This window comes from Enhydra lutris, unplaced genomic scaffold (genome assembly GCF_002288905.1).
Source record: "Enhydra lutris kenyoni isolate GAN:26980312 unplaced genomic scaffold, ASM228890v2 scaffoldscaffold15, whole genome shotgun sequence".
In the NCBI taxonomy this organism is placed as follows: Eukaryota; Metazoa; Chordata; class Mammalia; order Carnivora; family Mustelidae; genus Enhydra; species Enhydra lutris.
In genome coordinates this window covers 1,145,732-1,159,658 of record NW_019154099.1, presented here as the reverse complement: position 1 = coordinate 1,159,658, position 13,927 = coordinate 1,145,732, and the positions used below count along the sequence as shown (strand labels likewise).

Here is a 13,927-nt window from a genome sequence, read left to right as displayed (position 1 = left end):
AGTTAAATGTCCTTCCTTTGGGGGCACCTGGGTGCCTCAGATGGTTAAGCATCTGCCTTCAGCTCAGGTCATGGTCTCCAGACCCTGGGATTGAGCCCCATCTTGGGCTCCCAGCTCAGCAGGGAGTCTGCTTCTCCCTCTCCCTCTGCCTCTCCCCCTGCTTGTGCTCTCTCTCTCTGTCTCTCAAATAAATAAATCTTTAAAAAAAAAATTGTCCTTCCTGTGGACTACCTTCTGACAGGCCATGCTCTCTCTGATTCATGGGACATATACATCAGTGTGTGTGTGTACTTATGTGCGTGTATATATCGAGAGAGAGAGAGAGAGAAACCTACAATCCATGTCTCCCAGAGCCTCCTGATTCCAAGACGCCTGCATGTTATTTACTCAGTTTGCATCCCACCTTTTTCTTTTAAAGATTTTATTTATTTTTGTGTTCGAGAGCACAAGCAGGGGCAGCAGAAAGCAGAAGGAAAAGCAGGCTCCCACTGAGCAAGGAGCCTGATGCGGGGCTTGATTCCAGGGATCTCGAGATCATGACCTGAGCCACCCAGGCGTCCCACATCCCAACTTTTCATTTGAAAACACGCTCACCATACTTATATGCAACTTGGCATAGGCCAAGAGATGTTACTGAGATAAGCCACAAGAAGTTAGAGAGGAATCACAGTGAAAGGCTCTGGCTTTTGGTAGAAAGCCTCACACATTATAAAATCGACAAACGTCTATAAAATCACTGCTGCTTCCAAATGTATCAGTTGGTTTGGAACTATGAAAGCCTGAGGGGCAGGCATGGGAAGACATCTCTCTGCGAACAGAACTGCCACCCCCAGCAGTGTTCATAATCACACACAGTTACAGAATGGCCTGGGCATGATATCAGATGCAGGAAATAGTTCTTCCTGGAGATGTGAAAACTTTCTCAAGTTCCTGCTTGTCTGCCCGGGCTGCTGTCACAATATACTATGAGCTGGCAGCTTAACCACAGAAATTCAGTTATTCCGAATTCTGGAAGCCTGAAGTGTGAGATTCAAGTGCCAGTGTGGTCAGGTTCTAGAGAGTTCTCTTCCTGGCTTCTCACCATGTCCTCACATGATTGGGGCTGGAGATGTGTGTGTGAGAGAGAGAGGAAGCACATGCCCATGCTTCCTGAGAGAGAGGGCTAACTGTCTGAGACCTCTTCCTACGAGGGCACTAATCCCATCGTAAGGTTCCACCTTCGTGACCTCAGGGGAACCTCATTATCTCCCAAAAGCCCCGTCTCCAGATACCGTCACATCGGGGGTTCGGGCTCCAACATATGAATTTGGTGGGGGTTGAACATAATTTGATAAATAGTAGTTCTCAAGGAAAAGGCGATTTAACAAATCTTGACAAAGATCCACTCTCTAGAGCCTTAGGTGACAAAACTGGTTTTGTAAAGGGTAGATAGTGTTTTCAGTTTTGCAGGTCTCTGCTGCAACGCTTCAACTCTGCCGCGATAGCTCAAAACAGCCAGAGACAAGATGTCAACACATGGGCCCAGCTGAGTTCCAATAAAATTTTGCTTACGAAAACAGGCAGGGAGCCAGATTTGGCCCAGGGGCTGTGTATGGTTTACCAAGCACTGCTCAGAATGGCTCCAGAACATTATACTATAGCCATTTAAGGCAAACACCAAAGCTCAGCCCTACTTTTAAGCGACAACAGCCAGAGACACCAAACCTCGAAATGTCCCTGCCCCCCCTTCAGATGCAGTTGACATTCGCTGAGTACCTCCTTTGGGTCCCAGATGTTGCAGAGGGCCTCACGTTTCTTGTCTCTTTCATCCTTTCCTTCCCATGACCATTTGAAGTCAGTATGATTTCTTTTCGAGGAGGAGATCAACGCTCCATGAATTTCTATCCCTGACCCAAGGTCACACCAGAAACCTACCCCTGGCACTCCTAGAATGGGGACTAGAGGCCCCCTTGGCAGAGGGCTCGGAACCAAACGGAGCCTGCTTGATGTAGCCACTACTGTCTCCTGCTTCTGGGAAGCCTTGAAAGAAAATCAAAGAAAGGATGAAGGAGAGCTTCATCCCACCAGGCAGCTCAAGCTCTGTTGCTCTTCTATTTCCTAAGCTCTGTCAAAACTCCAGCTTTTGGGTCAAGTCTAGAGCCACCTCCCACCTGGTGATTTTTATTCCTTCTGTGGGAGAAAAGGAACCAGACACTCCCCCGACTTAGCTGGGAAAAGGGCGGCCACTATAAACACTGAGATTTGCCCCAGAGGCCCAGCAGCCCCCACTCAGAATCAGGGCCGGCCTGCCAGACTGGGGGAGGGCTGGACCTCGCCTATGAGCGGATCAGAATAAGGAAGGCATCTGCCCGCACGGTCTGAAAAGCATATGTAATGTCATAATCGCATGTTCTAAAATATTAAAAAGCAATGTTTAAGACAACAATCTCTTTGGCAGGTGTGTTAAACAAGAAGGCCGAGAGGCTCACTCTGGTGCGGGCGAGCTGTGGTGTGAAGGCAAGAAGGCTGCTGCCTAGGAGGTGAGCTGGGTCTCAAAGGTTCGTCTCCAGGCTCCCAGCTCAAGGTGGGCGGCCTAGCACTCTGAAGAGTACACACACTGGGGTCGGACTGCTCCTGAAATCCTGACTCTACCCACTTTTGGATAGCCCAAGCCCAACATCCATTTCCCCTGGCATCAGCTGTTGGGGACGCAGAGGGACTGGGGCTCCCTAAACAGGTCAGACAGGGTAGAGCTGCGGTTCACAGGTGCCATTGATGTTCCCCAGATCCTGGCCCATCTTCTTCCTAGAAACTCTCTCTGTGAACCTCTTTGGAAGTGGGAGGGGTGGTGGGTGCTCAGCTGTGATTCTGAGACGCCACGTGGGCCCTGTCTCTCCCCCTCCTCTGCCTGCCTCCAAAGACCGCTAGAGAGCAAGGCAGGGCGTGCTGGCTGCTTCTGGAGCCTGAGCTCCAGGAGCTGCAGGAGCCAGTGAATGTTTCATTTCGGTACCTGATATCCCGGCTCGGACACAACCTCGTCTCATTCCATTAGGAGGTGCGGCTGGCAGGTGACCAGGAGCTCAGCTCCCTGAGCCTCGCAAGCTTCCCCCTCCCAGCTTTGCGGACACTTGGGGCTTCTCCCCGCTGCGGATACCTGAACAGTTTTCTGCCTCTGGGAATGACCAGGAGCATGAGCAGAGACACAGATGTCAATCAAACTGCCGTGTGGAAACAAAGGGAAAACATGTGCATGAGGTTAAAGCTGGCATAATTTTTTTAATCAGAGAATTTCCCTAATAGTCACAGGAAAGAGAAATAAACTCAAGGCCTCACCCAACACCAGCACTTTACAAATCTGCATTCTGGGGAAGCCACCTGTCTCTGCAGGCTTCATGTTAACGAACCGCCCCGACGTGTTCCCCAGCACATGTGCTGGGCTGGTCACTGTGTGCCTGGGGCAGACTTTTACCTGAGACCTCCCCTGGAGGAGGTCCCAAGGACAGAAGGCCAACTTTCAGGACCCTCAGAGACTCCATGACAAACAGCTGGAAACCACAGCCCCGGCTGCCTGAGCCCCTGGGGGCTGCACGGGATCCAGCCTTCAGCCATGCTTCCAACAATTCTGTCCCAGGGTCTAGGTGCCAGGCGAGGAAACTGACACCCGGTCCACCTGCAGTAATCCCTAGATGCCATCTCACCACGACCCAAGGCCACAGTGCCTGTAGGGGTAGCCTAAGGAAGTGCAACTGGGACCAGAAAAGAATGTTGTCAAAAAACCCGGAAGCACCAGGGGACTCTCTCGGCTTCCGGCACCCAGCCGCCTGGAGCCTGGGACAGTAGAAACTCCTTCCTCTCCAGGCCCCAGCTCCATGCGGGTAAGAAGGAACGGTAAAGGAAAGGAGGGTGTGCTGGTTTGAAGTGTCCTCCAAAACCCACATCTCCTTGCAACCTCCAAATGTAACCTTATTTAGAAATAGGAAATTAATACAGAGAGAAGGAAGGAAGGAAAGAAGGAAAGAAATACATTTCGGTAGCTTATTATTATGCCAGATAGCACCTCTGACATTTTCACATATGTCATCTCATCTAATCATCAAAATAACTCTGACGGGTAGATATTATTATTCTCATAGATCGATGAGAAAACTGTAACCAAGTAAGTAACTTGTCTTCAGTCATTAAACTAGAAAGAGGCAGGACTGTATTCTCTCTCTGTCCTGAACCCCTCCCCATCCGGGCCTGGGGAGCGAGCAGGTTAATATAATAAGCCATCCCTTGCTGATACGTCCATGTGAGGAATCACCTGGGAAGTACAAGTGCATTGTAAGTGGAACCATCCACAATGGGCCCCCCATTATGACCCACGGCAGAGCAGATGGGAAAGAAGGCCCTCGGCACCCCCCCCCCACAAAACACACCAGCTCTGTTTCCAGATAAACACAAGCATGGTTGGCCTAAGAGGATTCCCAGAGCTGTTCCCCCCAACACCCGGAGGTCGTCACGGTGATACATTTCAAATGTATGACTATCTCTGTCAAGGCCATCATCAAGGCCAAGCATGAGAGTGCTGATACAAATGCTGACACTGAGAGGGACCCTCATGATTTTTGTCTGTAAGAAGCTCAAGCCTACTCAAATGGAAAGGGTAGGTGACAGGATGAGGGCAGGCCCTAAATCCAATTCAAGAAGAAGAGGGAGATTTGGACATAGAGACATAGACACATGGTGGGGAAGATCGCACGGGAGGATGGAAGCAGGGAGCGAAGTTACGCTGCTCTAGGGAACACCTGGACCACCAAAACACTGCACATTTTCCACTCGCTAAAACGTGTCTGTAACCCCAAAATCAGTACCACCGAGCGTTTGCAGTCATTCAGGAGCAGGTGCAGAGAAGCAAAAACTCTTCGTCCCCTAGCACACGCATTCCTAGCTAAGGTCAAATGAGGCAGCGCTCTGTGTCCTTATCTCCTTTCGCATACTGTAAATTAAGTGTCCTTTTTGCAATCCATTTCGCATGCTGTTTTTACACGTTTGTGCTTTTTTTGCTGGTGGTGTGCTGCTGAAAATGCCCCAAGAACAGCCTTGAAGGGCTGCCTCGTGCTCTAAATACAAGAAGGGTGTTATGTGCCTTTCAGACAAAAGATGTGTGTTAGAGAAGCTTCGTTCAGGTGTGAGTCATGGTGCTCCTGCCCATGGGTCCAATACTAACGATATATATGAAATAAGGGATCTTGAAACAGAAACACACAAAACAAGGATCTATAGTTAGAACCTGAGCGATGGCTCAAGACTGCTAACTCGGTATTCGCCGGGACTTAACCGAGCAGGATGGAGGATGAGAACTAGTTGTACTGTGTGACGGCAGCCCTAGGAAACCCCGACAAGCCCTCTTCCTCCTTACCCAGAACTCTGCAGGCCTCTTGGATGAGTTTGATGGTGATGATGTCATCATACACCATGTAAGTCATGAAGGCGTCTTGCACTTCGGCAGAGGCTCTGAAAGAGAAATCACGGGGCGATGAAAACCCAGCAGCTGGAGCTCTGCCTCAAGCATATACCTGCTGACCGAGGAAGATATGAGAGAGCAAGTACACTCTTGATCGCCAGGAATGGGAGGCTGTGGAAGAAGTCTTCCCGGACCCCAGTTTGGGCCAAGAGCTCTCTTCTCAAGGATCCACAGTAGACTACATGTTTCCCTAGTTGGTGTCAAGTCTGTCCTTTGGACTGTGCTCCTTGAGCATGGGCTTGTGACTTACATTGATCTTTGAACCCTCAGCAGGAGGTGCTGTACTGGGCACACGTTAAGAACCCAGTACACGCTAGTGAACACGGAGCTCGGCAGTCCCGGAGCCTCATTCTCTGAAGCAACTAGAGCAGCTGCTTGAGAGTCTCACTGTTTCCAAACGTGGTTAGCTATGTTTTAGGAGTTATGGATGGACTTTAGTCTTCTAGCGATTAACCAAACCCAGTGAAAAGTGGCTTAACCTGGGAGTCACCCTCTTGGCTCATTCCTTGTGTGAACCATTCAACTGCAGTTACCAATTCCAGCAAGTCAGGGGACAGGAGGCTGGGCAGGGAGTGCTTCCTGGGAAAGGGAGGTTCTGCTGAGACTGAAGGATGGATGGACAAAGACAAGCATTCTGGACAGAGTGAAGAGGCTCCAAGGCAGGAAAGAGAATGTTTGAAGAACAAAGAAAAGTACAAAACATTTGAGTTTATCCCAGCTCACTTTACAGAATCTTGGAAATGGTAGAAGTGTGACATTTCCTAATTGTCCAATTCCCCATTCTTTACTACCTCTGACTGCTAATCTTCTAGTTTATTCTTAAAGGCTTCCAGTGACAGGAAGCTCACTCCTCTGCAAGGCAGCTCATCCCATTTACAAACTGCTCTCTTTGATAGAAAGTTTTTTTCTTATGTTGAACCAAAACCTACCTCTAGACACTTATAATACCTTCTATTTATTGGGCGTCTGCTTTTGGCCATGGAGATGACAAATCATTTGTGATCATCCCTCTTACTATGGAGGAAACGGAAGCTCAGAGAGACTGTCTGGCCAGGATCTCCCCACTGACATGTGAGGGACCTGGGTTCTGAGCTCTGAAGCCCACAGCTCCAGCATCTTGCCATCTGCCTTGTCACTCCCAGGTTTTGGATCTGCCCCCTGGGCACATACAGACGGGGATGCTTCTACCTCCAGATACCAGCCCTCTAATACCTGAAGATCCTTATTCATTCCTAAATCTTTTTTTCCCCCCTCTGAGCTAGCCACTCCTTTATCTCCCTGGACTTCATCCTCCTCACTGTTAAGTGGGAGAGTGACACTTGTCCCACACTCCTGACAGGAGTATTGATGAGGATAAAAGAGAATAATGGGAGTGAGAAGAGAGAAAGAGAAACACCACACAGAGGCAGCGGGGAGTGGATATAGTAGTGAGAGCACAGAGATGACAAGCTGTGCCGGGGACCACCCAGCCGGGAGCCAGGACACCCTGATTCCAAATCTACCCTTAATACAAATGAGCTCTGAGGGAACATTACTTTCTCTCTTTGGGCCTTGATTTCCTTATCAGTAAAGTAAGGGAAGTAGTTGGTAAGATCAGTGTCTTTTAACTTTTTTTTTTTTTTAATCCGTGCTCCCCTCCCGCCCCACACACATTTGCTAGAGCTTCTCAAACAGCCCTATAGGGGCCTTGCCCTGCACTTGACCATCACTAAACTAGAAGTTCTCTAGGTTTCCCTCTACCAACAAGATTTCTATTTGGGTCCCTGTCTGTACAGTGGTCTCTAAGCATCGTCAAATGTTCAGAGAAGCTGAATGCTGGGCCCGGGGCCGACAAAGGATGCTGTTACCCACCACCCTTTGCAGTGATCTCTGCCATATTGTCATCACCCTCTATCCACTCCCCCAGGGCCTCTGGGCCTCTGTGAAAACGTGCACCTTGCTTCAATGCCTATGAGTCAAAGAGAAACACGATGAGCAAAATCCAAATTGAAGCCTGACATGGTATCACAATGTATTCAGAAGGTCCCAGAAGGGATTATGTCATCACCAAGACCCTTGGAAATGTTAACAAGTTCTGTGCCACCTTCCAGGCTTCTGGTGGGACCACCATTCCTCCCTGCCTGGGTCTGGGAGACTCTTCTTTTCTATAGACTGAACTGATAATACTTTAGCGTCAAATATTGATTTGGTTTATATATATGTTGCACATTTCTGGGATGCCAGACATTCCCAGACTATTATGATCACACAGGAATTGTTAGCCTTGTTTACTGATCTCTGTGATCTTGCGTATAACGCTTCCCAGAGAGTTGGTGTACATTTGCAATACGCAGTCATTCAAACCGCTCTAGTGAGACAATATGTTCACCAAGAATAAAAAATAAGTAAGTCAACCAAGTGATGACTTCCCAGTGAGATGTCAATACCTCTGATAAGAAGGGAAGGAGAAAAAAATGGCCATCAGAAAACATTTTGAAGGGGCGCCTGGGTGGCTCAGTGGGTTAAAGCCTCTGCCTTCGGCTCAGGTCATGATCCCGGAGTCCTGGGATCGAGCCCCGCATCGGGCTCTCTGCTCAGCAGGGAGCCTGCTTCCTCCTTCTCTCTCTCTGCCTGCCTCTCTGCCTAATTGTGATCTCTGTCTGTCAAATAAATAAAATCTTAAAAAAAAAAAAAAAAAAAAAAAAAAGAAAACATTTTGAAGGGGCACCTGGGCAGGTCAGTTGGTTAAGCACCCACTCGATTTTGTCTCATGTCATGATCTCAGGGGTGTGAGATTGAGCCCAAGTCATCAGGCTCACACTCTCAGTGGGGAATCTGTCTGTGATTCTCTCTCTCCCTCTCCCTGTGCCCCTCTCCCTCCCTGACCCTGCTTGCATTCTTTCTCACACTCTCTCTCAAAAAAGAAAGAAAGAAAGAAAAGAAAAGAAGAGAAAAGAAAAAAACAAAACAAAAGGAAAGAAAGAAAGAAAAGAAAGGGAAGGAAAGGGAAGGGAAGGAAAGGAAAGGGAAGGAAAAAAATCTGAAGAGATTGGGGGGTTAGAGTAGCATTGTGAGAAATGAATAAAGTTGATGTTTCCAACTCACACAAAGAGGAGCACATTTCGTATCATGTGAAAAATACCAACCACAGAGGTGACCATATAGACACATATTCAGGGGCTCTGACAAATCAGAATTTAACTGGAATAATCAGCCATTAAATGTATTTTACTTTTTAGTTAGTTTTAACTAGAGATACCCAAAATAACTGGGCAGGAAACCAGGGCCAGGCTGCCTATTCTAGAATAACTTGGGGATCAAAATAAACATACCGATTCCTGGGCCCTGGAGGTGGTGCCTGGAAATCCGTATTTATTTAACCACTCGTCTCAGAGGACTCTCCAGGTTTGGAAACCACCGCTCAGAAACACTTTCTAGGTTTCAGTCTGGCAAGGCCACACACGACAAATTATAGATCTTACATTGTTCAGCGTTACAAAACTGAGGTAATGGTTTCTAAGAGTCCAGAGTGAGCCATAAAGCCCACAGGAAAAATAAATAGCACATCGTAGCAAGTTTCAGGCCAAGAAAATGGGATCAATTCTAAGCCATAGGAAATTGTTCCTTCAAGAGCTCCTTTCTGGTAGGTAGGAAATTCCTATTACAAACTTGTGTGTAACCATGTGACTCAAGGTATAGTTGGGGAAGAAGAGGCCCTAGGAGTTACACGGCGTCATGACCTGGTGTCCTGGTGTTGTGACCACATGGTATTTAGAAGTCCCAGCTTGCCCGTCTAGCCAAGCCTCCAGCCAGCTTCTCCAGCTCCAGAAGGCCTTTGTGACCAAGTCCAGACTTGTTGGTTTAACACATGCCACCTAGCCCCTGCCCCTTCCCCTTCACCTCCAGCCACCTCCCCTACTCATTCCTCAAGGTGCTCCAGGTCCCTGTGACCAACCATGCCCGTTCCTTCCCACGGAAGGACAGTCTGGCCAACTTGTGTTCCTCCTTCCCCACTTAGCCTGACAATCACCAACTCTGGTCATTATGAGCTGCTGTCAGATCCCAGCACCCCTCCTCTGAGCTCCTGAGTCCCCGCTATTTACCTGTCTTAACGCCGGCTACACCTGTAACTTTGATTTACCTGTCCCCAGGCTTCCTGGATGATGGGCCCCAAAGAGCAGGCAAATACCATTTGATTTCCCGTCTTCAATACCTAGCATTGTATCTGGCACACAATAGCAGCCCGACAGGGAGTTATAAGAAGTTTACAAAGGGTGAGAGACCTAGCTTGATAGAGGCATACGTTTCCACCGTATGTGAGTCAGCAGACCTGGGAACGAATCCTGACCCTACCATAGTCGATCTGGATAACTTGAAACAAATCTCGCTGTGCCTCCATTTCTTCATCTTTGCAGTGACAGTGTCAGGTTAGGTCAACATTTCTGTAGAGAATTTGATGTACCACCCTCCCCAGCCAACACACGATGTGATTCACTTGAGAATGACTCTGGTTCCTAAACCAGCAATTCTCAAGGTGTGTTCCATGGAACCCCTGGGGGGCACCCTAGGAAGCTTTTCAGGGTCTGTGAGGTCAAAAATATTTTCATAATAAAATTAAGACATTATTTGCTCTTTTTCCTGGTAAAAATGTGTTCTAATGGCTCAAAAGCATTGGTACGTAGACCTGTTAGGGCCTTGGCACCGATCAAGGCAGCAGCACTAACCTGTACCAAGTAATGATATTCTTTGCGGCCACACACTCGTGGTAAAGAAAAACAAAGCTGGTTTCACTTCAAATCATCCTTAATGAAGCAATAACACTGATCAATTTCATTACATCTTTTGAACATTCAGCAGGACAAAGCGGGAAGTACAGAAAAGCACTTCTGCTGTCTACACAAGGAGGATGGTCAGCTCAAGGAAAAGCACATTTATGATTGCTTTGTGAGCCGAATATGCCCCTTTTTTCATGGAACACCATTTCTACTTGAAAGAACCACTGACAGACGGACAACGGTTATTCAGAATTGGATATTTGGCAGACATTTTCTTAAAAAAAAGAACAAAGTTAACTTGTCACTTCAAGGAAAATAACTGACAGAATCTGTTGCCAATGATAAAACTCAAGCTCTCAAGTGAGAATTGGAATTTTGGAAAACTTGCACCTGCTACTGTGAGCTCATTAGCTTCCCAATTCTTAGAGGCTTTGATGAGAGTGTCGTGATATTGACAAATGTGATTCTGATATTGTATAATGCATTATGGCAATATTCGTAAGATCTGCATAACTCAGTCAGCTAATATTTTCCAAATGACTGATGCACAATCATTCAAAACAATGGCAAAAGATATTCCAAGGTGCGACAGAGGCCAAAGGATTCGCCCTCAACATTGTCACTGATCTTGGAGAAACTACCACTAGTGGAGCTTTATGTGAGGTTTAAAAGAACCTCCACAGGGATCTGAAAAGAGCCTGAAAGTGCTTCCTCCTTCTACATTTTCTTCATAAATTTCATCAGAAGCCACAAATCACAACAGATAGAGTACAGAAAATGGAACCCAGCTATCTTCTACCAAGTCAGACATGGAAGCAATTTGCAAAAAATATAAAATTATATTTATATATATATATTTTTTTTATTATTATTAAATTATTATATATAATATATAATATTATATTAATATTAATATATTAAATTATTATATTATTATATTTTATAATAATATATTTTATAAAATTATATTTTATAATATAAAATATCATTGTCACATGAACAGGCCAGGCACAAGCAGCCAAACATGCAGGGAAAAAATGTCTCTCCTTTCACTAATTGTTTCATTTGGCTGATAGTTATTTTTCATAAAAATGGGCTATTTACACTCACATGTAATAGACTTATTATTGCCATTTTAGGCAAGTCAAGAAATAACCATCTACTAAAATTTCTCTGGTTTAATTTCCAGTAAAGTAAATGCCAATAGATAAAAGCTCTCTGGGTCTTCAACTGTTTTTAAGATTAAAAAGTCTTCCTAAGGCCAAACTGTTTGAGAACATCTAACTTAAACCCAGGGTGAATCAGATTTGCCTTGGGAGCTAAGGCAGCTGAGGCTTCTGGGAAAGCAGCAGCCCTGCCCAGCCTCCCTCGTTTGGAGCCACCCAAAGCGGTGGTCCTTCCTTGGGAAGGTAGTGGAAGGACCTCCCTATATGCCCTGATGATGTTCTTGGGTGCCTCTGGGAGGAACTGCAGGCCACCCAGCCCCCAGAGCCACCTCCCCTTGGTTGACTCAAAAGCATCTAGACCTTCATGTGACTCCCACAATAGGCATCTGAAGGAGAGGCTGCAACTCCCTGACTGGGGCCACCTTCTGGCAGAGAAGTGCCAGCAGAGGGCCACTGGGGGAAGAGGGATGAGACATGCAGAAGTAGGTGAAGGGCCAGGATTCTCCTAGAACTCGACACCAGCAAAGAGGCACACCTTGTTAGAAACTGCCTAGAAAGTCATAGATGTACAGAAAGACATTTGTCTCTATCAATAAAAATAAAACACAGTAAAAACAATTTTCAGCCAACCATGTTAGAGGAATATTTGTTCATTCTCTCGATGGAGGATGATCTCATTACACCATTGTCACATGAACAGGCCAGGCACAAGCAGCCAAACATGCAGGGGAAAAATATAAAAGTGGGTCAATAATTAATGATAATGGATACATGTTACCTTTTGGACATTTGATGTTATTGGTATCTGTCAGCTTTTAACTTTTCATCATTCTAAATAAGTACTCACTTTTGTAGCTAAATTTTTATTTGTAATTTTATATTATTTTTTAAAAGAGGATCTCCAAATTACGTAAGTTTGAGGCCTTATAATATCTGTTTCTACTCTTGCTAAATTTACCTTCCAGGTAGTCCTGCTAAACAAAAATGTTTCTCAAGCTTGACTTTCAACAGCCTTTATTAGAAAAACAGTTTTCTCTTTTGCATGTATAATAACATCACAATGTTAAGTATTTTTTTAATGTTCTAAGCCCTTGAATATTCCAGTATGATCTTTTGGGGAGTAAGTCACCCCATCGAGACTTACTAACCAACTTGATTTCTCAAGGCCCTTGTGGTTCTGATGACATGATTTTAGGCAGCCAGATAAATCAGCAACTGTGCTCATGGCTCAAGGAGTAGGAGTGAGGAGACAGGCAGCATTCCTTGATAAAGGTTAAAAAATAGAAGCTGTCTGCTTTCAGCTACTTTTTAACGAGGCCTTATTTATGGGAAAAGCAGAGAAGATGGAGGGAGTGGGTGAGGCTTAGTGAGTGGCTGGGATGGAAGAGGCAGAGCAGAAGGAGGGTGAATGGGAGCCCTCCTAATTGTTTCTGGCTCAGTTTTCAGTGTATTTGAAATGATGTTTTTTAAGATATCAGGATGTCAGGAGCTTTTCTTATTTAGTAAGAAGAAAATCCCAGAAAAGTAGAGGCAGGGGCCCTTGAAATTTTTAGGTCATAGAGCTCTTAGGGATTTTGATGAATAGCACCTACCCTTTGCCCAGAAAATACACACAGACACGTGTACACATTTTCAAAGATGATCTCAGATGTTCTCAGAGCCTCTCCATTTACTTTTCATTTATTCATCTTCCATTCATGGATACATAAATCATGCAGCTCTCCATCCCTTCCCCCACACACTTGTTTACACAGTGGAGAGCCATTCATAGTGGCTCTACCCAGAACCTCTTCTCAGGGACCCTTTCGTCCAAAGTCCACCTGATGGGTCCAGGAATGGGCACATGACCGCTAAAGCAGCCCAGCAAATCCTCTATCTCAGGTGTCTGGTATTGAGACACTGAGAAACTGAGTCTCTATCAAATGATTGTGATCTCTTAAATTGAAATGGCACATAGAAAAAAATGGGAAGAAACAGAAATTAAGAAACTTGCAGAGACAGCGAGGAAAATAGGGTGAACATGAAAAAAGGCACAGAGAGGGAAAGAGGCGCACTGAGCTTCCACGTCCTGAGTGATCTCTCTGTGTTTCTGTAGTCGAGCTCAGTGAATCCTACTAACGCCTCCCTCTGACTCTTACTACTTACTTAGTACTTACTACTCTGACTCTTAAACTTCAGCTCACAGAGTGAATTGCTGATCCTTGCGAGCAACGTCCTGCATTAAGTTGCAGACGCTTCACTTGTGTCAGTCATGCTAATCTTCACAAGCGTGTGGGGTGACCACCATTATCATCTCCATTTAGAAGTGAGGACACCAAGGCTCAGAGACCTCAGTTACCCATTGCAATCAGAATAAAATTCCCACTTCTTTCCATCTCTAGCCGCCTATGTATTCTGATCCTTAACCATGTCTCCACTTTTATCTCCTAACCAGACTCTCGATCATGATACTCCAGTCACACTAAGTTTTCTTCTGGGTCTCAAATTTACCAAACTCAAGTCCCACCTCAGGACCTTTGCAC

General features: G+C 46.0%; 1 protein-coding gene across 1 annotated transcript in view; it reads right to left on the bottom strand.

Annotated features, from left to right (window-relative positions):
• Positions 1–5,462, bottom strand: part of LOC111147095 (guanylate cyclase soluble subunit beta-2-like) — a 42,894-nt gene extending 37,432 nt beyond the window's left edge. The window contains 1 exon segment of the mRNA XM_022502983.1: positions 5,381–5,462. Within this exon segment, the coding sequence (XP_022358691.1) occupies positions 5,381–5,447 (67 nt within the window). The 5' untranslated portion in view covers positions 5,448–5,462.
• Between the last annotated feature and the right edge of the window lie 8,465 nt (positions 5,463–13,927).